Below are 24,219 nucleotides of genomic sequence, written 5' to 3' on the forward strand. Positions count from 1 at the left end.
CGCATGCGCACAGCGCGCTTTGTTCCCCCTCCCCTCGGCGCGTCTCGCTCCCCACCATTTTGTGCCGTGATCGCTAGGTTTGCTGCTGGGTTGTGCTGTGTTCTCCTGCGCGTTCGGGCTCGAGGCCAAATATCGAAGGGGCCTTGATGGCGGAAAGTCAATCAGCGGCCGGACTAGGGGATTTCACATCCCTTGGTGGGGCCGCGGCTTTTGGTTCGGAACCTGAAACCCGGCGGCTGAGCGAGCTGCGAGTCATCGACCTGCGGGCTGAGCTCAAGCGGCGTAACCTGGACAGCGGCGGCAACAAGAGCGTCCTCATGGAGCGCCTGAGGAAGGTGAGGCAAAGCGCGGCGGGGGAAGCGGGGGGGGAAGCGGCGTGCGGCCATCCGGGTCCTTTGTCTGTGGCGCTCTCGGCGCGTGCGCGCTCGGGCCCGGGGCCCTGAGGGGAGCGGGACGGCCCTGAGGGGAGCGGGGCTCCTCTGCTGCCGCCGGGCACCCGCGGGGTGTTGTTGGGTACCGGCGTGACCCCTTTGCTGCCGCCGTTGCAGAGCCGCTGCCTTTGAGCCGTTTCACGGCACCGCTCTGTGGTGTGGGCGCCCGTTCCGCCGCCCGCGCTCCATCGCTGCTCTGAGCGCGGCTCGGGTTGCACTGGGTGGAATGTGAGATGGCCTCGGCCTGCCCGTCAGTGCCTGACCCCGGTGTCCGCGCGTCCTTCCCCGCTTTACAGTCCCGTTCCCCCGACGCACACACCCGTGCCTCTTCCCCGTACCCGTTCTCGTGTTTCTCCGTGCCGTTCGTAGAAAGGGTAAGCTTGGAAAGGATCGCAGTGGGTCATCTGCTCCAGCAGGGTTTTGTCCTGGAACCTGTGGTACAGGATTTCGTCCAGACAGTTCCTGAATATGTCCAGTGAGAGTCAGTCCACACCATCCCTGGGCGATCTATTCCGGTGCATGCTTACTTGCACTGTAAAGAATTTTATGCTCCTATTGAGGTGGAACTTTCTGTGCATCAGTTTCTGCCCTGATGCGTGGCACCACTACGCTTGACCCTGTTCCATCTCTTCGACCTCTCTGGAATGTGTTCCCACAAACTTCCATGAGGCCAGAACAGCGTGGTCAGCCTTGGCCCTTTTATGGGTTCTAACAAACATGCACATGGAGAAAAAACTTATGCACCTGAGCTCCTGTGAGAGTCTCTCCCAGTTTTATACTGTTAATGTGTTTATCTGCAGAGCAGGGAGCTTTGCTCCCCAGCTGTAGCCTGATTTGCCTGTGGGGATGTGTTGCACCCTATTATTTAGTGTTTCTGACAGGTGGTGCAGCTGCCTGGCTGTATGACCTGTGCTAGGGAGAGACACCATTGTTTCTCTCTGAAAAATCCTAAAAAATGCAGTTGTGGTTAAACCCTAGCAGGCAGCCAAGCACCACATAACTGTGTTATCAGCACTGTTCTCAGCACAAACTCCAACCACAGACCCCTGTCAGCTGCTGTGAAGAGAATTAACTGCCCCATCCAAAGCCAGTACAGATGCACAGCAGCAAATAATACAGTGGATATCATCCTGCTGTCTCCAACAGGCTATTGAGGAGGAAGGAGGAGATCCTGATGAAATTCCCGTGGCCTCAGAGCTGACCACAAAGAGAATGCCAAAAAGAACTAGCAAAGGTACAGTGTCTGGACACTTGCACTTCCACTGTTTGCATGGTGCTAGAACTTGGCATGCAAACTTGTTTTCTACTGTTGAATTAGTTTAATTTGAAAAAAAAAATTGCTTTTTACCTTGTGGAAAATGGTAAAACTCTCTTGCATTAATGAGCAGTAACAACTTTAAACCTGTGTTTTATTAGGAAGTCTTGAAACTTGAACATGAAACTGTAAATTGCAGGTGTTTCTGTATTTGTGACCATTAGTAGAACTGTGTCAGGTACAGAGCAAGCAGCTGCAGCCTAAGCTCCATGGAAAGCCTCTATAATTTGTAAACTATAATTATATTTAACTATATGTTGCTTCAAAATACTAAATGTTGTACATGCTATTTTACACGTGGCTTACTTGAGTTGCTGGTAACTAGTTCTTAAAAATACTTTCTGATGAGAAACATCATTAAGCTGCTTCTTTTAAGGCAGAGTGGCTAAAAATAGAAAAAGAACTGTTGCCTTGAATAGCAGTTTGGGGGTGACAGATGTGCATCAATGTGATTTGTATGTCCAGGATCTTGAAAGTGAACACTAATTCTTAAATCCATTTAATTAAGGGAGGTGTTTTCATAACAGTCTTAAGGTGTTGCTTTTAAATGGATTAGCCAGAGGCTGTTGTGTCTTTTTAGGTATGGAAGTGTTGTGGAAGGAGACTGTAGCTTTAGAAAAATAATGTAGCATTAAAAATAAAAAATGCTGCTGGTAGTTCATGCTCCTGCTGTTTGCTTTTATGGAGTGGCAAAGGGACCTCAGATACATCTGTACAGACCCAGAGTTCCTGATCAGCCTCTTCAGGATTACTTTTTGTAACAGATAATTCACCAAAGCTTAAACATAGTACAAAATGTAGTGCTACATCTTACTCAGTGATACTGTTTTTAGGAAGGAAGCCTGAAGAAGAAGGTGTGGAAGACAATGGTCTAGAAGAAAACTCTAGAGATGGGCAGGTAAGTGAAATGATAATTGCAGTTACAAAGACCGTGCATCGTGTAACCTGCAATAAACACACATTTACCCTTTTCTCTCTGTAGGAGGATATTGAAGCCAATCTGGACACCTTGCAGGATATTGACATGATGGATATTAGTGTGTTAGATGAAGCTGAAATAGATAACAGCAGTGCTGTAGACTGTGGAGAAGATTACAGTCCTGACAATATTCTCGATTCTCTGTCCGATAATAAAGATAATGTTGAAGCAGAAATGAAAGAGCTTCCTGATCAGCTAACAGAAAATGAGGTGAGTGAGTAGAGGTCTTTGTAATTTTTCAGAAGATATTTGATAGAGATATGGGCACATGGAGAAGGTATTTCAATCCAGTAGAATATAGGACATGAATGTGATCTGGATTCACAGCTCTCATGTCCTACTCTTATAAATAGTAAATATTCTTGAGGCTCGAAATGTTCTCAGTAGATAAGTCACCATCTTCCTTACCTTGCAGCATCATCTTGCTGTGAAAGGAGCCTGGAATTGAAAATGCTTATTAGTTTCTGTATTCCCTCTTCCTGTCTGTATGTTATAGGTGTTAAAGTGTAATGTACATACAACCAGCCATCCAGGTATTTATATATATGGGGAGAGAGAAAAATAAGTTTTCAACTCAGGTAATTTGGATATCTTTTCTGCAGAAATAATGCTCTGGTTTAAGGAAACTGTGTTGCTCTGTTTTCTCATAGAGATTGATAAAAGAACTTCCTGTGTTGCCCTGTTCTGACATTGTCAGGCTTTTGACTTGGTTTTGAGAGCAGCTTGCAATGTCAATTGCAGACAGCTCCGGGTTATCCATGTATCACATTCATTCCCCAAATATTATCCTTCTTGGATCTTTGTGGGTTTGTTTTAATTTATTTCATGTTGTTCACTCATTGAACAGAACATCTTCTTTCTTTGGTGTCTGCATATCTGCTTCAACTTCCTATCATTTCCCTTCTGTCACCTGAAAAGGGAGATTTTCTCAAAGCCTTTGTGTTTGATTGGTCTGTCAGTGCCACAGGAAAACCAGGACCTTTGGGCCCACAAAGTATCAGCATCCTGTTCTGGGCACCCTTCACTGCGAGTCCCCTGGATCAGAGAGTGGTTCCAGTGCCCCAGGGAGGGTCACACAGTCAGAGACCCCTGTCCCAGGTCTCCTCAGCCAGGTGTGTTACTCACTGCAGGCACTGCTGGTGCCCTTGAAGGACTCACACTGATCCCTTTATGGAATAACAGCCTTAAAATAATAGAAAATTACAACAGGTTAAGGTTCCAGGATTGCTGGTGGTGGTGTCTGTCTGCAGAACAACCCCACCATATTAACTAGCTTTAATTCCTAAGAGAAGCTGGCTGGAGTTCATCCTTGTACTTACAGTACAATTCTTACCCACCAGACATCTCTAAAGAGGAAAAGACAGGTTCAGACTGTTGCAGTGGAGCCTTCCTTAAGTTCTCCCCACTTTTAACTCACTTTTATACTATTTTTACATTTAGGTGGAGCTTGTGTGACTCTGGTTTTGCATCCTGTTCATGCAGGGGGTGGTCATGCCCTGGAGGTGGGTGACATCAGTGTGATATCTGAGGTGACCCTTGGCACAGAGCTGTGTATTCTGCTGGGTCAGCAACAAGAAGTCCTCTGTCTGTTCCTTGGGCTGACAGCTGCAATTTACCTCTGAGTCCCCCCTCTGGCAGGGATTTCTAGAGAGCCTGGCTGTGGTGTCTGCACCCCAACAGACCAAACAAACACAAAGGCTCAGAGAGAATCTCCCCTTTCATGGGACTGAACATCAACAGCACGGCAACAGCATCCCCTTCACCTGAAAGGCAATTTTGTGATATTCTGTAAATTAACTTCATGTCATGGATGAGTTTTGATTGCATCTTACCCTCAGCTCTTTAAAGAAAAAAGATTTTTGCGGTGTGTTTTCAGTTTGGAAAAGTGTAAACCGAAGTCAGCTTCATTTTTAACTTGATTTTTTAATTTAGAAACTAAAGTTAAAAAGGGGGGAAGTGAAAAAACAGGTTCAGTAACAACAGAAATGTGAAATAAGACTCTAAGAATAGCTTTGAAATAGACAATAACCTGTTGAAATTAAAATGAAAAGTAATTGGAGAAAGATATTTAAATATCAGGTATGTTTACATGTTGCTCCTCATTTCTGGGTCACACTCTGAAGTAGTAATTAAGATCTGTCAAAAGCTTTAAAATATTTCCGGTTTTCTTGAAAGAGAAAATTAAATACAGGTGTATTCTCCTTAAGCTACTTTTGGTAAGAAATACTTTCATTCCTTTCTTACTCTTTTAGGAAGATTATGATGAAATTGAAAACAATTTAGAAGCCTCCTCTTCAGATTTAATTGAAATGAAGGTAAACTGAAAATGTAGCTGTATTTCATAGCTGTATTATTAGTATTTACTGAGTTCTCATACTGCAAAAAAGGAAATGTGACCATAACAAAAATGAAATTGTAACAGAATCCAAGACCTTGCTCAGCACAGTGTGTGAATTGAGGGTGCCCTGTGGTTTTTTCCCCACTTTTCAGTCAGCTCTCAAGATCACCTTCAATTTATGGCAGATAAAAAGGGTCTTGTACTGCTGATTTCTTCTCTCTCCCATGACTATATGAAGTAGTAGCTGGGTTTGTTTTTTACTCTGCAGTTGGTGTGGTGGTACACAAAGATACTTTATTGGTTTCTTTATAATTCAGATTTATTTGGGAGAATGCAGTTATGGCTGATATTTTGATTTGGCCTTAATGTGCCAGAAAAGGTACTTATATGAAATATTTATTTCCAGTGGATGGTGAAAAAAAGAGCTAAATGTAGCAGATGAATTTGTTTAGTTTTCAATTTTGGGATTGAGTAGGGAGTTGTTATTATTCTGTATTAGAAAATACATTTTATAAAATCTTCATTCTGTGGTCTTTTTTTCCTAAACAGAAAATGGAGAAACTACACTTGGAGCCAGGTACTGTTAAAGAAAAACATATTCCTGTCTTTTCAACTAATACTTTTTAAACCATTAACTATTAAAAAACCCAAGCAAACAAACATAATTTGCATTATTTTTATAATGGACAATCCAGATCATGCAGGGTCATAGAGATTGGAAACCCAATCATATCCCCAGATCTGTGAAGTGATGCTTGAAATACTTCCAGTGAAATGAAATGGTTTAAAAACCTGTTAAACTACATAAGTGGATTTAGAGAAGTTTAATCACAGTTATAAAAGCTAAATATTCTACTTGTAAACAGATCTTGTGATATTGCACACACCTTAACTCTGTTACTATGTAGAGAGCAGTGAAAGCAGTAAAAAGATATTGTAGGGCATTAAAATGTAAAGATTAGTTACTGGATACAGAAGAAAGAAGAGTTTCTTCATGGAAATTTCATACAGATACTTTTCCCTTTCTGGACTGCAAACACACTCATGCACCATCAGAAGATGCCCAGTTCTCATGTTGGACTGTCTCTGCTAAAAGAATTTCACAGAAATTTAAAAATTGAACTCTCAGTGCCTTGATACGTTCAGTTAAGCACCTCGGACTCTGGAAGCTAACTAGAGAAGAAACAGAGCTGAACAATTTGCTGAAGAATATGAAGGCTGAGCCCGAAGTTTTTTGTTAAATCTGTGGGGGCATTTTTCTTGGCTGTTGAGGTGCTAGGGCTGATTTGTCAGGGTGTGAGAGAGCAGTTAGCGTGGTAGCTGTAACACTGTGTACACTAGGGTTTTCCAATCTCTGTGTAGCTTAGCAGTTCTCTTGGTGTTAGTGTGGCAGCCATGCCAGTTCCACATTTGTGATTGCTGTATTTCCCTGGTGATTAAATCTTGTGCCATTCTATTCCTGTTAAATCCGTAGAAAATGAGAAAATACTCGACATTTTGGGGGAAACTTGTAAATCTGAGCTACTTAACGAAGAACCTCCCGAAGCGGAGCGGCCGCGTGCGCAGGAAGCCAGTAACGCGGGGCCAGGCAAGAGGCTGGCTGAGGAAGAGGACGCTCTCGCTGCCGCTCAGCTGGAGGAAGATGCTTTAGCTTTGGACAGCAAATCGGCCCAAGCTTTGGCAAGGAAGGAAGCAAAGCGTTTAGTGGTAGCAAAAGGGGAGACAAGTGAACAGAGCCCCGAGGAAGAGGCCCCGGACTCTGAAGGTGTAGTGGTAGAGACCCTAAGCGATCAGAGTAGCAAACGCTCCCAAGGCCTGGAAGCCTCTAGTGGGGAGACAGCGGAGAAAGGCGCAGGTGCCGAAGCCAGAGATAGCAAAGAAGATGGCAAGAGAGCAGAAGACAAAGCTAATTCTGAGGAATCTTCCCCTGCCACTAAAGAGTCCTCAGCCAGTGAGGGCGGTGATCAGAAAAAGAGGTTTGTTTTTTCTCCGTTCTAGACCAGATGCTATCTTTTATCGTTGGTCCTTAAGTGATGCCAATAAGCTGTTTCCTTCAATTGGCCTCCGAGACTGATGAAATTGTAGCCTATTCCTAAAGGTCTCTTTTATTTCTCCATGTGCAGATATTTTTATTTTTTTTAAACGCAGTGGGTTTGATTTCTTTCCTTCATCAACCTTCAAAGGTTGTTTTCCCCAAATTACTCTTATTTGTAATCATCTTCTTAATGTAAGTCTGTTTAAGAATCTGACTTCGTTATTTCTTGTCAGATTTCTTAAATCCAGTATACAAAGGTGTGTTTTCATTTGCAACATATTTTCTGGTAGGTATTTAATTTTAGCTTTTTTCATAGTTTATATTTAGTCACTTTTCTTTCTGACTTGAATAATGTGATGTTTTATCTTTAGCCCTGTTGAGGAGGACAGAGATACAAAGGCAGTCACAAAAGATGAGAAAGGTATGTTTGTTTTTAGATGTAAAACCTTAGTGATTGCTTGGATGACTTTGTCTTGGATGGGTTATTTCATTAGAAATTGATTGCAATCTATGCAGTTTTTAATTAGCATAAATTCACCTCTTTCTGCATTTTCTTAGTAATGTCTAAATAAGTATTTTCCTATAATGCATTTTTTTCAGGACATGTGCTTTGCACTGTTGTGTTTGTATCTTTAAAAATCAAGGTTGATGTTAATACATGGTAATTATGGATTTTGGCACTGGAGATGCCCACTAACAGCTGTTAGCAACCTTTTTCAATTGTCTGCTTTACTATGCCCTTGGAATTCTCCTTCCCATTTTCTGTTTTGCTGAAGTAATTTGGGATCCAGTATTCACATACTTAAATGCCACAAATATTACAGCTTAATGTTGTCTTGAAATTATATTGATTTTATTAAATTTCTGGCCACACAGATCCTATCTATGCTGCAAATATGCATCATAAACAAGAAGAACATATTTTGATCAGTGTCAGATACCTTCATACTTCTTGCTTTTAATGCACCAGGCAGCTGAATATTTGCAATTCTGTTCTCTTACATGCTGCTGGCAGGTACTTCAATACTTTAGAGTATGGCAGTTCCAGCAGTTCCTATAAAAATCAAGAAACTCATTATGAGATCTGCCAGCTGGACAGGAGGAATTGGATTGGTTTGAATTGGGTTTTGCAACCCAGACTCACCTCCCTGTCAGCTGCTTTTTCCAAGATCTTGGGTTAAAAACCTGTTTGCACAAGCTGCTGGACCTCCCTTGTTAGGGTCAGTTTACCTCTTGCTTCCAGTTTGTAATCTCGAGTTCTCTTATTTCAGAATATTTGAAGGAGTTTTCTCTGTATGCTGTCCTTTACCTAAGGACTTGAGTGTATTATTTTTGGGGACTGAGAACACCCTTCCTTGAGTTTGCTTTCAGAGCTGCCTTCAGGAATTCGGGTGTCTGAAACCACCTTGCTCCTGCATCCCTCTCTGCAATGCATGTGCTGTGTTCCACATTTGTTTTATTCATGTTCTGGCTTTGTGAACAGCAGTGGTGAGAGGGAGCTGCTTGACTGTGTAACATCCTCTGCATGCAGAGCAAAGTGACTGAGCCAGAAGGAACCTAAAATAGTATGTACAAGTCAGGTCTGACTCATACATTGCTGTTTGCCCACTTGTATGAAAGGGTTTTATTTAGGATGAAGAGTTTTCCATATTCCATGCAATAATGCTGAAAACTGTGTCAACAAGAGTGCAGAAAAATAACTTTATGAGCTCACCCTGGTGGGTTTGGCTGTCAATGGATGCACATCTGAAAGATTTCTCCAGTGTTGATGGTTGGCTCCCAGTACCTGCATTGTTCTTAGTTCCAAATTAAATATTTCCAAGTCCCAGAACTATTGCAGGAGCACTTTTTAAAGTCTTGTGGGAGGGCAGAATCTGCTATTAAGACTGATCAATCCTCAATCAAAAAGGACATTAACATAGTTTAAAAAATCTTTTAAAACCTCATTAGTAAAATATCAGAAAAGAGAAAAATGAGCAGTTTGTTCTTTCTCCAGAATTCTGGTGCCAGAGTAACTACAGACAGTAATTTTTATATTTTAGAAATATGTGGAATAAAAGCATCAAAGCCTATGGCTCAGCTTTTTAAAACACCAGGACAATGCATCTCCCACATGTTTGTGTGCATGACATACCTTTGTCCAGGCACTTCTGAGATAAATAATGGCACAAGTGTGCTTATACCAAAAAACCCCACCTCTTTCTGGGTGCTTTTGTGAGAGATTGATACAAATCACTGCATCCCTCTCTAGGAAACTTGTTTGAATATTAATTTAATTAATCAACGTAAATTTAATGTTAATATAAATTTAATATTAATTATGTTCTCAGTTACTTGTGCTAGTGACTGAAATTATCAGGATGTAGAAGATGGATAGGCACCCAAATAAAATAGCATTTTGGAAAGGTTCTGGGAAAAACCCCAAAACAGAAGTATGGGAGCAGAGAGCTGGAGTGAAACCCATTCACTGAGGCCTTGGAGCTGCCCATACTGACAGAAGGACAGGACAGACATTTCAAAGGAGACTGGAAACAGAATCCTTGTGTGAGGGCTTCATGCAAACACTGAACCTTGGCCTTCAGTTCACTCTTTAATCACTTGATAGTGGGTGTTCAGACTTGGCAAGTTCATCAGCATTTATTAAATCACCTTTGTAGCTGAGATGCAGAATTGGCCAGGGGTGTTCTGGAATTCTTGCACAGTTTAAGCAGGCCAGTTTAATTTCCTGATTTCCTAGGCCAGGTCTTTCTTAACTCCTGCAGCTGAGGTGTGACTCTGAATCCCAACTGTGGAATCTGTGTGGGCAGAAACAGAAATTTCCTTGGTTTTTTGGTGGTGAATGGATTCCTTGAGAGGAATTCTGCATCCCAACAGCATTCCCTTGGAGTTAAGATAAAAATGAGATGAGATAAAAATTAGTTAATATAAAAAGATATGAGCACGTGTGGGGTGCAGACACAGTTCCCACAACTCTGGTGTAAGTTACTGGGATCTCACCTGGCCCATTTTGAAGGGCTCATTAATTCAGAGGTGCCCTAATCCAGTTGCTTTCTTGAAGAATGATATGAAATACTTTTGCATCAAAACTCATCATTCCACCCAAATTTTTGATTTGTAGTGCTCCTTACCTTCAGCAAAGCAAATCATGGGAGGAGAATATCACACAATGCATTTCAATTGCTCTGTGATTTAAAAAAAATTTAAAATTTGTGATCCTGCTCTGTTTTAATTCACATAACAATTCAAGTAATTAATCCCAATAATTAGGATTTGGGGTATGTTTTGGTTTTGTCTGTTTGTTTTCCCAACTAGGTCGCAGTGCTAGCAGTTCTGGTAGAAACTTTTGGGTGAGTGGATTGGCTTCCACCACCAGAGCTACAGATCTGAAGAATCTTTTTAGCAAATATGGGAAGGTAAGGAGCTATTTTTGTTGGTTTGTCTTTGTTTTGGTGTTTGGTTTGTTTGAAACTGTTAATAAAACTTTTAAAACTCTTATCACTGAAAGTACCCATGAAAGGAATCCAATTACCAAAAATACTGTGGGATAACAAGGAAAAGTACACAGTGAATGACTGGAGGTTTTTTTTTATTCTGTTGTCCAGAATATATAAAAATACATATAAAATTCCCTTTGTGATCCTTTATTTGAAATAGTCAGTAACTGTATGCACACACTTCTGTGCTGCAGTATGGTATTTTCACCTGCTGAAAATTCACAGTCAGCTGTGAATTAAATGCTTATTAAAGATTTCCTTAGGATTAACTAAAGCATGCAGTAAATGTTGAGACAGAATTACTGGGGAATAACTTAAAAATTGCCTTAGTAACTTAAATTTTAATTTATCAAGAGTTGGCAGTTCCTTTGAAAAACACTTGTTTGGGTAGTCAGGGATATGGGGAGGTGTTGTTTGGTTTTGCAGTTGCTGTTAAGGACAGACAAAATGTCAAATCTCCCTGTCAGCTGGAAAATTGAAAGAGTTCAATAAAAGGCTGATACCAGAGCCATCAGTAAGGATTTTTGTCAGACCTCTGAAGCCTATTTACAGATTACTACCAGCAGATTGTAGTAAAAGCAAATTGTATGTGCTGACTATCAGCCATTGGATGTTTTACTGATAAAAATACTCTGAAACTTAAATATGACTTTACAAATAGGTACAAAAATTGATTGATTGTAGCACAGCTTGGAGTTTAAAAGTCATGGGACTGGTAAAACCTTTTTAATGCTCCTTGTAATGCAATGCTTACACTGATTTGCTTAGAATTCCATCTGGTAACTTAAAATGTTGATCATGGAGATGTGCAACAAAACTTTAAGTGTAATTAAAAGCTAAACAACAGCCAACCTAGAATTTGGCTCTAGATAGATGCCATGTTACCACTGAGTCATTTAAATAAAATATTGTTATTTTCTTCAGGGTGTTAACAGAGGCAGAACTTCCTGGAAGTAGATGTACTTGTGCAATAAAGCAAATGCTCAGAAGTAGGTTCTTTATTCAGCTGTACTTTGAAACATCTCTCCTGAAATATGATTGATTTCTGTATTACAAAGTGAGCTGTACTGAATATCTGAGCATATATAAACACCATTTGTGTGACCTTTTCAAGCTCTAGTTTTTGGGGAAACTTCATGTTTCTTAAGGATTGTAGATTACATTGCTGATCTCCTCAGCAGTAACATATAAACATTTTTTGGAGGGAAGGTGGCACTTAGCTGAGCATTAATGTGGAAATCTGCTTAAAAAATTGTATTGGTATTTACTATTTTATACTGAAGCAAAGTGATGTTATTGATGTAAAGTTAGATGCCTTTAAAAAAAAAATTACTGTCACCTGGGGGGGTCTTTCTGTGAAAAATAATTCAATCTTTAGCTTCCACTTCTTAGTTCAGCTTTTGAAGCATTCCACTGGGAACAGAAGCATGGTTGGCTCCAAGCAATGCACCTTTTGTATTTGTTAATCTCTCAAAACCAGAACTTTCCTGCCTGGTAGTGGCCAGGAATTAAAAAGAGCAGAAGTGGAGCTTGCAATTGGTGGTGTTAAACCTTGAGGACTTGTCCCAGGGAGAGTAATTGCAGTTTTTTTGGGAAGGTGGTGGGGGCCAAGGTGGTGACCAACGCTCGCAGTCCCGGCGCTCGCTGCTACGGCTTTGTCACCATGTCCACAGCTGAGGAGGCCACCAAGTGCATCACCCACCTGCACAAGACAGAGCTGCATGGCAAGATCATTTCTGTGGAAAAAGTGAGTACTGGGCCTCAGAAATGCTGAGTTCCCACCAGATTGTGCAAATGATCGAGGCCACATTCTCAGCTGATGATGTGCAAAATAAATTTCAGGCAAAAAATGAACCCGCTGGGAAGAAGACAAGTGAAAAAAAAGAGAGTGAAGCAAAGAAAGAAACAGTCAGTGAGAGGTACTGTGTTAAAAATTCTCCTTCCAAAGGTGTTGTGCTGTGCTTCAGTCTGTGTTGATGTCAGGGAAAAGTAAAGTTGCAGTAAGAATTTCTGTGGCAAACATTCAAAAAAGAGGAGTACATGGATTTTTTTCAGCTTTTACTACAAGATAGACTTCAGTTGATGTGCAGTGCCTAAATTAAATGTTTCTATTGTGTGCCTTAAAGTAGGCATTGCAAGGTTGCATTTTCAAGCACACCTTTTAATTTAGCCATATTTGAGGTTTAGTAATGATGGCTTTCATGTCTTAAATCTGTAGGAAAGACCATGTGAGGATTTTGATCTGTGTCACTGTTTCTTCATTATCTCGTGTCTCATTGGAATAGGGTTTCCTCCAGGTCCCAGACAGTTAAAACAGAGTTGTCAAAGATCTGTTCCCAGATCATGTTCTCTTGAGCACTGTGCTCTTCCTCTCTAGCATTGCTGAAAGTATCTGAAAGAGGCACTAAGAGAGTGAATTAAACACTAGGAACTTTGCCTTCTTGAATTATCTTCTTGAGGCATAACTTTATTAAATGCTACTTGCTGAGAATATTTTGCTATTATTTCACCCAGTTGCCTGACAAAAATGGTTCATTGCCATGTTGTGTAAGAAACTCTGTGGGCATTAAGCATGTGGTGATGTGAATTTGTCTTCATGCTTCCAGTTGAGATCCTGAATCCTGACCAAATTTGTTGACTACTGCACAGGATGGTCTGAATATCTTGTTTTATGGTGCAGGAAGTTGTGGAAGGAAATGTTTGGAGATGTAATTATGATTGTTATCACATCAGAGTTCTACTTTGTTGCTGCCATTTCCCTTGAATTTTTTTTTCTCTTAGTCTGTATTAGTCTAATCTGTATCAATATCTATCCACAGACCTGGTGGTGCTAAAAGGGATGAGAAATCTGACCAAAAAGATGATCCTAAAAAGACAGAAGATAAAGATGAAAAGGAAAAAAAAGATAAAGATGACCAGAAGTCTGGTTCATCAGATCAGTCTAAAACTGTTAAATCAGGTAATTGGGTTGTTGGTTTTTTATACAAATATTTAATTGTAGGTAGTTCTCTCCAAAGATTCTAGGATTGTTTCAGATTCTTAGTTGGAAATCCAGAATGAGTAAGGGGAAGGGGAGATGTTTGACATTGTGCAATCCTTCAGAGAAGTACCTGGATTAGGTGGAGTGAAATAATTAATTTTGAAGACAGGGTTAAATGCCAATTTTCACATCTTAGAGAGAATGGTGTAGGTCATATAATTTGTTTCTTTCCATTTCTGATTTATTTAGGAAGTAAAGGAACAGAGAGAACAGTAGTCATGGATAAATCCAAAGGAGAACCTGTTATTAGTGTGAAAACATCCACTACATCAAAGGACAGAGTAAGTGATGCTTCTGCATAGGAAACATTTTCCTTAGAAACAGGTCCTGCATCCTGCCAGGCTCTGTATTACCCACACTTGTCTTGCCAGTTTGTCCAATTATAGTTTCTGTAACATGGTTTTAATTAGTAAAATACTCTCATTTGGCTGATACAGCACTCAAATCCTGCCAAACAAATGGGGCAAGGTATCACTGTATTGGTGATCTGTAATGGTAAAAAAGAACAGCTTTTGGTAAAAAGCAGGGACCAAGCTTTGAGATGTGAACTGTACAAATGGAAACAGAGCTCAGAGGATTGTTTGTGATGGTTGTCCTTTAATAAATTAAAGTTTCTCTTTTAAATACAGAGTGTTAAGAGCCAGGACCGCAAATCAGAGAGCAGAGAGAGACAAGGGATTGTCCCCTTCGACAAAATCAAAGCACAGAGGAAAATGAGGGAGGCAGAGCAGCGCCGGTAAGAGCAGCCATTGTTTGGGGTTTCTTTTCCCCACTTGTAATTTTGTTATATTTCTATGGGTATCTATTGAACTTAATTTAGGTATTGAATTATTTTTGATGGGGCCTTTTTTTGTTGTTGTTTTCATATGATTAATAGGTTTCATAATGTTTAAAGGTGATCATTTCCATCCTTCAAATTCCTTGCTAGAATTGTGACCTGAATTCCATATTCTCCACACATTACAAAACTTCTATTTCTCACCTAAAAGTAGTCAGATTGAACAGGAGGAAAATATTTTTGTCATTTTTATTGAGGAGGAAAAAGTTTCTCCCTCCTAGTTAAATTCCTGAGCTTTAACTCAGGAATCATTATCCGCCATACCATCCTGCCTTTCTTCACAAAAATGAAATATTCTTCACAGATACTTTATTTCAATATAAGAAATGAATTGTGGGCATTTGGATTGAGATTCTCCTGATTCTGTAGAAGTATTTGTGGACATTTGGATTCGGATTCTCCTGACTGTATAGCAGTATTTGTGGGCATTTGCATTCAGATTCTCCTGATCCTGTAGAAGTATTTGTGGGCATTTGCATTCAGATTCTCCTGACCATACAGAAGTATTTCCCCCTGGGGATGGGTTTTATGGGAGTCATTTGATCAGTCTCTAAATAAATTTCTGTACACTGAGTGTCTTCCCTCCACACGTGTTAATTTCAAGGGGATGATGCAAGTTTGCAGCCACTGTGGTTTTAATTTTTACCACTCTTTTGACTTCCTTTCTTTGTTGAAGCATTGCCTGTGTCACTTCTGTCTCTGCTCAAACAGCACCCGCGAGCGCCGGGAGCGGCAGCAGCACCTCCAGACCATCCGAGAGCGGGAGGAGAGGGAGAGGCTGGAGATTGCTCGGGAGAGGCTGGAAATAGAAAGGCAGCGCCTGGAACGGGAACGCATGGAGAGGGAGAGGCTGGAAAGGGAAAGGATGCACATCGAGCACGAGAGGAGGAGGGAGCAGGACCGGATCCAGCGCGAGAGGGAGGAGCTGCGGCGCCAGCACGAGCAGCTGCGCTACGAGCAGGAGCGGCGCTCTGCCATGAGGAGACCCTATGACATAGACGGCAGGTAATGCCACCAAACCCTCATGGTGCCACTGGGAAATGTCACTGCCAGTGGGAAATGTCACTGCCAGGTTCTGTCTCATCTGCCTGGACTGGAAGAGGCCATCCATGCTCTCTCAGCAGTTGTTGGTTGCATTGAGATTGTTGTGTTTAATAGCCCAGGTTTTTCAATGCCCTTTTGAAGTTAATTTCCCTTCTTTTGGTTTGGAAGGAGGAACAGTATCAAAAGGCATTTTTTGAATATCAAAGCAACCCCCATGGCAGGGAGAAATGACACATCTGACTCCATTGGTATGAGAAGGCTAATTAATTACTTTATTATGCTATATTATTCTATACTATATTACACTACATCTAAACTGAATCTGCACAAACACTCAACTCCACTCAGCTGAACACAATCTCGTGACTGTCAGCCAACAGTCCTGACACACACACACGGATTCAATTGGTCAATGAATCAAAACACACCAGAACCCAATTAGCAATTCCCTTCAGGTGAACAGTCTTCCACAATGCATTCCACTTGTGCACAAGAGGAGCAGCAATTGAGATAAGAATTGGTTTTTCTTTCTCTGAGGTTCCCCTCTGCGATTCCCAGAAAATATCCTTAGGAAGTTGTGCCTTGCTTTTCTCTGTGAAGAGAAATGTGGCCACAGGCATTTATTATCTGAGCTGAAATGAGTCTGTTCTTTCTTTCAGGAGGGATGATCCATACTGGCCAGAGGCAAAACGAATGGCCATGAATGACAGGTACCACTCAGACTTCAGTCGCCAGGATCGCTTCCATGACTTCGATCACAGGGATCGTGGGCGTTACCAGGAGCATTCAATAGACAGGTTGGTGTCTCACCTGCACTGCTGCTTGAGAGCAAAATACAAAATGTGTACTTCATGTCACATTGTGCTCCTATGCTGTGTGCTTAGTTTGCATTTTATTTTTCAAGCACAACTTAGTGGCTGTGGAATTTTTCTTGTAAAACCATGAAAAGATCTGTACTGTGCCATGAGTTAAAGCTTCTGGCAGGCTTGGTCAGAGTGTTTTTGCAATGCTGTTTCATATATTCATAGGATTCTGAAAAACTTCTAAATAATATTGTAGGCACCTAGAATTTTAACAAGAATGTTTTGGTTTATACATTAGGACTAACTCTGTTTCCCAGGCATCCAGTATGTGGCACGTTTTCCATATGTTCCTTGTGGATAATATGCCACGATGTGAGAGCAGGATTTTTCATCTGTGTTGTTAAATAAATGGATTTTTGTAGACTGCTCTGTGTTTTACATCACAGTCTGATTCTAATTGTCTGTTTCTAGGAGAGATGGATCCAGAACAATTATGGGAGATCGGGATGGACAAGTGAGTTGCTTTATAGAGCTACAGAAATGTCTTTACATCTTACAACCTGGTTTTCTATAGTGTGTGTGTCAGATTACATTTCAGTAGTTGAGAATTACATTATATCTACCAAAATATGTTGGAATAATGAGATTGTTTTCAATAAGATTAAATTAAATTCAAAGACTTGCTTATTATAAAAGATGTAGTTATTTTGATAGAAATCAAAGCAAGGGAATTGTGTCAAAATACACTATTCCAAAAGATTGCATAGAAGAGGCAAAGGTACAAATTCACTCTCTGAGGTTACATGGTAATAAGAGCTGAACTGAAGAGATGTTTGTGTTTGAGGGCTGGGGGAAAGACCTTCAGGGTTCATTCAAGCAGTGACAGGTGAATTTTATGGAGTCATAGGATCCTCAGTGGCCTTTACTGTGAGGTTTGGAGGGACCTGGATAGGCTGGAGAGGTGGGCTGATGGGAATATCCTGAAGGTCAAGAGCAGGAAATGCAAAGTCCTGGGTGATCTTACCAATATGCATTAATAACTGATGGGAGGGAGGACATGGATAAGATGTAACAAGGTGCCACTCAGTGGTGCCCACTGAAAAGACAAGAGTCAGTGAGCACAAACTGGAACACAGTTCCATCTGAAGAGGATTCAAATCCCCTTTAACTGGGAACACTGGAACAGGTTGCATGGAGAGCCTGTGAAGTCTCTAGCTGGGAAGAGCTCAAAACCCACTGGGAAAGCCTGGAGCTGGCTGACCCTGAGCAGATGTCAGGAGGTCCCTTCCCTCCCAGATGAGTGTGAGATGGAGCAGTTCCAGCTGTGAGCAGGTGTATAAGAGCTCTGTCCTTCCAGCACTACCCAGACGAGCGCCACGGAGGCCCCGACCGGCACTCGCGGGACTCACGGGAGAGCTGGGGAAGCTACGGCTCCGACAGGAGGATGAGTGAGAGCAGAGGGATCCCCCCACAGTCACGGTTAGTGCTGGAAACACCTCTTCAAAACCTCTTCTTCTGCACCTAAGGAGTGTTTCCACATCAAAGTTTTTGGAAGATGTTCTTTTTTTTCCAGCTTTCACCAAAGGTGTTATTGGATGGACTGCAGACGATTTGATGCCTTGTGCATCAAAACATGCACTCACCTGATCTTTTCAATAACTTCACATCTTACAGTCATAATGCTTTCCATTAATTTTAACTAACATTCCTATCAAAGCTTCTATTTTCAGGATAGTGGTTCTCCCCTAGTATCTTATTGATGCATCATCTTAGTTGGTTTGAGCAGAAAAATTCTTCTGAGATTTTACTTATAGCAATATAAATATAAGATTAATATATATATAGCAATATAAATATAATATTCACATGAGCCTTGGTAAGACATTTGAGAAAGTTTGTGACTTAGATTCAAACATAAAAACTATTCCATGTGCTCTGACTTGTGTGAGAAGATGGGAATTTCCTGTCTTCACAGGGATGGACGTGACTGGGGAGATCACAGTCGGAAGTTTGAAGGGCACCAAGATCGTTCCTGGCAGAGCAGCGTGGATGGAGGGATGATAGGACGGGATCATGAGAGATGGCAAGGTATGGCTCTTGCACAGCTCCTTAGCTGTGCTGTGTGAAGAAGAAAATGCAGAGATTATCCTTGAACTATAACTGTTGGTGGGGATATAAACGTTTGAACTTTTTTAGGTGGCGGTAGAGGCAGACCTGGCCATGTGATGCATCGTGGAGGCATGTCAGGGTAAGAACTTTAAAAGGAGCAAAGTGTTTGTTTTCCTCTTAAGTGACATTTCTTCTATTTAAATTGGCAAAAGAAACATTTTATGGGAATGTCAGTTATCTAATTTGTTACTTAAATATCAAGGAATAATTAAATGTCCCCATGGTTTCTATGTAATGCATTTTATGGAAGAGTGAAAACAAACAGAACACCCATTCTAGCAACCTGAGTGTACCAGCATGAGAGAATACTAAAATGTCTGAATCCCTTTCAGGCGTGGCAGTTTCATGCAGGGTGGCAATCAGAGTCAGATCATGCACGGAGGAGGAATGCAAGGAGAAGGATTTGCTGGCCAGGAAAGGGCAAACAGACCGAACGATCCTCGTTTCAACCGTCGCTACTGATTGTGTTTGGTTTTTAATGCAAGGTGGCAAGTGAAACAAATCTGTTACCCAGGGTTACCATTAATTGTAACTTTGGGCTACTGTAAGTGTAATTTTTTTTAAGCTGCTGCCATATTATGTCACTCAATCCAATGTGAACTCATTTGTTTTGTAAGGTGTTGTTCATATCCCATTTAAAAATGTTTGTTAATGAAGCATTCCATTTTCCATAAATAAACGCCAGTTTACAGTTACTTGCTTTGTTTCAGCAGTCCCTGTCAAACAGATTTCTTCAGCTGTGTGTTAAACCATAACTTTGTTTCAAAGATGAAGTGTCAAAACGCCTTACAGGTGTCCCTTTGCACTCTCAGAAATAGTGAAATGTGTTTTCCCTCACAGCTGTCACTTACCAACCCATGTAACCATGGCCCTTGTGCCACCATGAGAGAATGTTTGTGGATCACAGCTGCCAAAGTTTGAATGCCCTGCCACTGCAAAATTGCCACAGGAGCTTGTAGGGCAAGTGGTGAAGAATTCTTTTCACCTGGCATCATGTGCAATATGATGTCTGAAAAAGGAGTTAAATTCTCTGATAGCAGCACAGCTTCTGTAAGAGACAGCACAGAGGTGCTTGTCAGGATCACTTTATTTAGCTTCTGGTAGATCAGGGTAGTCCAAAACTGCACCAGTCTTACAGCCCAGTAATTTTACCTAGCAGTCCAAAATCTCCTTAGGAGCAGCCCCTGGCTGTGCTTTGGCATAATTTTGTGTTGAGGAACTGACATGATCAAGATTGGTGCAAATGATCTGTTGCTTTGTCATATCCAAGTTGTAATTTGTCTTTGTGCAGACATCTCTGGAGCAACATGACCTTAGCCTTACTCTAAAATGGCCAAGAGGAAAAAATTCTCCTGTTACTTTCATTTGTAGGGTCACTGGGGTTTTTCCATCTTTAGAGAAGGGTTTTTTTACGAGTTGTAGAAGATATTTTTTCATTCATCAATGGAGAAAGCATATCACAATGATAGAGCTTTGGAGAGCACTCATCAAAGGGCAAAGAAGTGGTACAGAAGATCTTGAAAAGCATGGAGAACTCAAGTTCTGAGCATAGCAGAGGTGCAGTATCCTGTTTGTACATGGTGTGCTTTGCTCAGAGTGGTTCCATTTGGTTTGTAGCAAAGCCAGAGAGAGGAAGGCTCTCTAGATGAATGTCAGGATTTCCTTAGAGAAGGGGGAACAGACCTGGAACCAAAGCTGTGCTGCCTCAAGAGCAGTGGAAAGTTAGAGAAGAAATGGGGCATTGACAGAGGTTATCTGGGATTTGGGGTGCTGTGAAGCATCTGCCACCTGCAGGACACAACTCCAGGGTTTACTGAGCTCCAAGCTTCCATCTGGACCATGAGGTATTAGAGCTGCTGATGGACCCATCCTTCAGGAATTAACTTAAGCACTTTTTAAAGGCATTTGCATCTTAGCCAAATCCTCTGAAATCTTGGGGCAGTTGGCTTCATCATGTATCTATTTGTTATAAAAGGAAACAAAACTGCAAATCCTTCTTCATCCTCATGTTCTTATTTGCTTCCTGACTTGACTAAGGACTCCTCCTGCTCCCCCCTCCTGCTGCTCCCTGTTCTGAAGCTGCACATTTTGGCACATTCTGCAATTATAACAACCCTATCAAAGAGGGTTAAAAACACAGAATCAATTTGTAACTTTTACAAGTGGTTCCCTCCAGGCCACTGGTGCTCCTAACATTTGTCTGGGCTGTGACTGAAAAGTGACCTTGTGAAAGTTTTCATCCACCTTAAAATGAAAATGTGCACAGTCTGCCAGCTGGGCCATGGTGCAAGCTAACAAAAGGTTTCATGCAGATAAACTTTGCTCAGTTCCTCTCCCCTGTGCTTGTATAATCCTCCTAGGCCATCTTTTACAGCATCTTTTACTGTTACCTTGGATTTTTATATTTTTTTGAACTCTTGTTGGCTTGGTTTGCATTAGATGGCATTCACCTGCAAGATTAATTCAGCTTCAGAATAATCTATTTCATTTCCAAGCTTAAAACAGAAGCTGTTCCTCAGCACATGGCCATCACTTCATCCCAACTATCTGTGATTCCTGGAGCCTTGGATCAGTGCTAAGACAAAGCAATTGTCATTCTGCAGGCTAAAACCAACCCAAATACAAATGGAAGTTCCACCAAAGTCTTTTATTGTAGCCCTTACATGGCTGTAAGGTGCCCTCCAGAGGTGGAAACAGAGAATCCTGAGCCCTGGAGAACGTGTTCATTTCACAAGGTCCTTCACATATTTCCAGCCTTCCCCTGTGTATTCACAGGCCTTGGTGGGAGCTGCAGACAAGGCAGACATGACTGTGTGCACTCCTGCAAGCAAAGCAGAGAAGAATTACCCCAAGATCATCATTCAAGCCCAATTTCCCAATTTCCAACACCACCACTGTAGATCTCTTTAGGCCCTGAGCATTTGTGACACAGAAGTTCCAACCTCAGGGTCTGTACATGAGCTAAGACAATTACAGGACTGAGCTCAGTTCTTTGTTTAAGTCCTGTTTTATTTCTGGCCTGGCGTGATGCTGGACATGTCACAGTTATTTGTGGATTGTTTTTCCCCACAATTATAAGAAGACTCTTTGCTGCACCATAAAACCTATATATTACTAGGTATTTATAACATGCTTTGGCCTTCAAACAAAAATGTCTAAAATTCTAATAACAATGGAAATGCTCATCCCATCTGAAAAGCCAAAGACTGAGCTCAGACTCAGTTAGTGAGCGGTTATTTTACCTTTATTCCAGGAAGCAGAGAGGGAAAAGTCAATTTTTGGAGCGGATGGGAGCTAGAAAGAAAGAGAGAGACAAAATATCAGCACTTGAGGGAATTCACATCACCTTGGCAAAGCCTCTTGACCTGAGATCTCAAAAATGCTTAGGTGCCTATTCTCCATAAGCCTCAAAAGGGACCAGACCAGCTTAAAGTCTGGGTTTTGCTTTTTCCTGCAGTAGGTGCAAAAGATAGCACATATTATTTAGGTGCTCCTGAAAAAGCATCTCCATGGCTGTCTCTGTTTGTAATATGAAAAATCTCAAACTTTAGGCAAAGATCCCTTATTTTCTGAGGATTTTTAAAACTAAGAACTGCTCATAGAGGAGGGCCCTCTTCAAGCAATTTAAATTCAACTTGAACTGTGAGCAATGTGAAAAATTGGGAGAATAATATTTTCATTGTTTTTCTTAAAAACAAGTAGGATCCTTCAGAAGACAACTCCATAGTGAAATACCTCCCAGAGCAGGTTTGCAGCCCCCCCTTGACCCTGCACAGGCTGCTTACCCCTCTCCTTTGAAATAACATCTGTGAGCAATGTCTCTGCCCCAAATTTAGCATTTTATTACCTTCCATTTCAATCCTCTTCCAAATATTTGCCATGTGAAACCCAGTTTCAACAGTAAAACTCCTGCCAGCCTCACTGAAACCAGAATATCACCCCCATATTTTCTCTTCCTGATTCAGAGAGGTGTTTGTGTTACAGCAGCAGCCCTTACCTCCCAGCCCAGGTAATCTGTCCACTCTTGGATAGCTGGAGGCAGCGTTTCTTGAGCTTTTCTGAGCGCTTCAGCACCTTCTATGCCATTGCCCAGCAGCCCCTGGTCATATGCCACATACACAGCAGCTCCAGCCAGGCCTCCTTTGGCCAGAAACCTGAAAGAATTGACAGCACAACAGTTCAGTTCCTCTTCTGACCATCACTGCATCTCTCTCAGTGGCTGTGACTGCCAAAGAGGGTTCAATAAAGAAACCTCATGTCTTATTGTAAGTAAAAATCAGCAGAAAAATAGCTACCTGTGTTCCTTTCCTTCCCAGGACAACTATTCCCTTTCAGCCCCTTCAAACTACTCCTAATTCACATTTTATCAGTGATGATTTTCAATATTAAAATGAGATAGTGTCAAGTTCCTCAAGAGCATGTGCCACTTTTTAAAGCCTGAGAATCACTGGCATATTCCTCTGCTAAAAGCAACTAAAAAATTCTGCAGTGGGCAAGCCACCCATGTTAATTCTTCCTGATAAATCTGATATTTATCTAATAAATCTGACAGACACCAATATCTTGTTAAGCTCATTACAGCCCAGTGAACACCTGGCCATGGCATTTGCATTGCCAAGGCTGTTAAAGTTTCCCTGCATGATGTGCAGTCACCAGTTTTACAGCTGTGATGGCAACCTACAAAAGGGAAGATGGGAAGAGAATATTTGGCATTTATTGGCATTTCTATTATAAATAAGAGTTCGGAGGTAAGTGACTTTCCCAGACTCACAGAGGGAGGTTTCCCCTTTCAAAAACCAGCAAAAACTATTGTACAAGGGAACAACCCAAAACTTGGCAGACAGCGGTACTGCAGTAGTAGGAGATACAAGAGAGCTGAGAAGAGAGAATCAATTTTTAAAGTCGTGTATTCCCATGCATTTTGGATAAAAGCGATTTCTCTGCTGAAATGCACCGCTGGCCCCCAAGGATACCCTTCCTCACTGCCTCGCTGTGGCTGTTGGTGCAGCACCGAGCCCCGCGCTGCTCCCGGCTTTCTGTTCCGTGTCCGTGTCCGCCCGCAGACAGCGGCGGGGCCCTCCCGGCGCCTGCGGGCACCCACGGGAGCTGCGGGGGCGGCCCAGGCCAAGGGCGCGGAGCGAGGCGAGCAGAGCCGAGGGACAGGGCCGGCCGCGGGCCTGGGGACGGGCCGCGGACAACGGCGAGCACTGAGGGGCGGCCGGGGAGCACGGGGGGGAAGAGCAGTGCGGAGGGTGCGGGAGGGCCGGGCCGGGAGGGCGAGCAGGGCCCGCAGGACTCACTTGACAGCGGGCAGCATGCGGGCGGCCATGGCGGCGGCGGGGCCGGAACCGTCACGGGCGCACGCGGCCCCGCCCGCGCCGCCGGCGTGAGGGGCGTGGGGGGGCAGGGCTTGAGGGGCGTGAAGGGCGTGAGGGGCTTGAGGGGCGTGAGGGGGCAGGGCAGGGCTTGAGGGGCTTGAGGGGCGTGAGGGGCTTGAGGGGCTTGAGGGGCGTGAGGGGGCCGGGCAGGAATTGAGGGCGTGAGGGGGCCGGGCAAAACTGAGAGCTTGAGGGGGCCGGGCAAGACTTGAGGGGCGTGCGGAGCGTGAGTGGGCCGGGCAGGGTCGAGGGTGTGGAGGGGCTGGGCAGAGCTGAAGGGGCCGGGCCGAGCCGAGCCGAGCCGAGCCGAGCTGAGCTGAGCTGAGCTGACCTGACCTGAGGGGAGTGAGGGGGC

The 24,219-nt window shown here is 42.5% G+C and overlaps 2 protein-coding genes across 2 annotated transcripts; one reads left to right on the forward strand and one right to left on the reverse strand.

Moving 5' to 3' along the window:
* Window positions 1–39: 39 nt before the first annotated feature.
* On the forward strand, window positions 40–19,181 carry LOC311162807 (scaffold attachment factor B1-like). Its single transcript, XM_084221356.1, has 21 exons — window positions 40–335; window positions 1,578–1,665; window positions 2,580–2,644; window positions 2,729–2,935; window positions 4,978–5,040; window positions 5,613–5,640; window positions 6,538–7,039; window positions 7,470–7,519; window positions 10,411–10,511; window positions 12,190–12,339; window positions 12,435–12,511; window positions 13,412–13,551; window positions 13,822–13,913; window positions 14,262–14,368; window positions 15,182–15,475; window positions 16,174–16,311; window positions 16,789–16,831; window positions 17,675–17,796; window positions 18,293–18,405; window positions 18,514–18,565; window positions 18,819–19,181. The coding sequence occupies exons 1-21, from the start codon at window positions 147–149 to the stop codon at window positions 18,946–18,948; spliced, it is 2,751 nt and encodes a 916-aa protein (XP_084077482.1). The 5' UTR covers window positions 40–146; the 3' UTR covers window positions 18,949–19,181.
* A 1,931-nt stretch (window positions 19,182–21,112) lies between these two features.
* On the reverse strand, window positions 21,113–23,948 carry MICOS13 (mitochondrial contact site and cristae organizing system subunit 13). The gene is made up of 4 exons (XM_084221017.1): window positions 23,787–23,948; window positions 22,484–22,640; window positions 21,729–21,780; window positions 21,113–21,307 (listed from the first exon to the last, which is right to left on the reverse strand). Exons 1-4 carry the CDS (start codon window positions 23,813–23,815, stop codon window positions 21,210–21,212), a joined length of 336 nt encoding a protein of 111 aa, XP_084077143.1. The 5' UTR covers window positions 23,816–23,948; the 3' UTR covers window positions 21,113–21,209.
* Window positions 23,949–24,219: the final 271 nt, after the last annotated feature.

Source organism: Fringilla coelebs, assembly GCF_963513975.1.
Source record: "Fringilla coelebs genome assembly, chromosome: 24".
NCBI classification, from domain to species: Eukaryota; Metazoa; Chordata; class Aves; order Passeriformes; family Fringillidae; genus Fringilla; species Fringilla coelebs.

Excerpts from the sequence above, each read along its gene's own strand:
- LOC311162807 (XM_084221356.1), top strand. The coding sequence starts at position 147 with ATGGCGGAAAGTCAATCAGCGGCCGGACTAGGGGATTTCACATCCCTT. Across the intron at positions 12,340-12,434 it reads AGATCATTTCTGTGGAAAAA|GCAAAAAATGAACCCGCTGG; the intron begins GTGAGTACTGGG and ends AATAAATTTCAG. Across the intron at positions 17,797-18,292 it reads GGGATCCCCCCACAGTCACG|GGATGGACGTGACTGGGGAG; the intron begins GTTAGTGCTGGA and ends CTGTCTTCACAG.
- MICOS13 (XM_084221017.1), bottom strand. The coding sequence starts at position 23,815 with ATGGCCGCCCGCATGCTGCCCGCTGTCAA. Across the intron at positions 22,641-23,786 it reads CGCATGCTGCCCGCTGTCAA|GTTTCTGGCCAAAGGAGGCC; the intron begins GTGAGTCCTGCG and ends CAATTCTTTCAG. Across the intron at positions 21,308-21,728 it reads CTCTGCTTCCTGGAATAAAG|GAGTGCACACAGTCATGTCT; the intron begins GTAAAATAACCG and ends CTTTGCTTGCAG.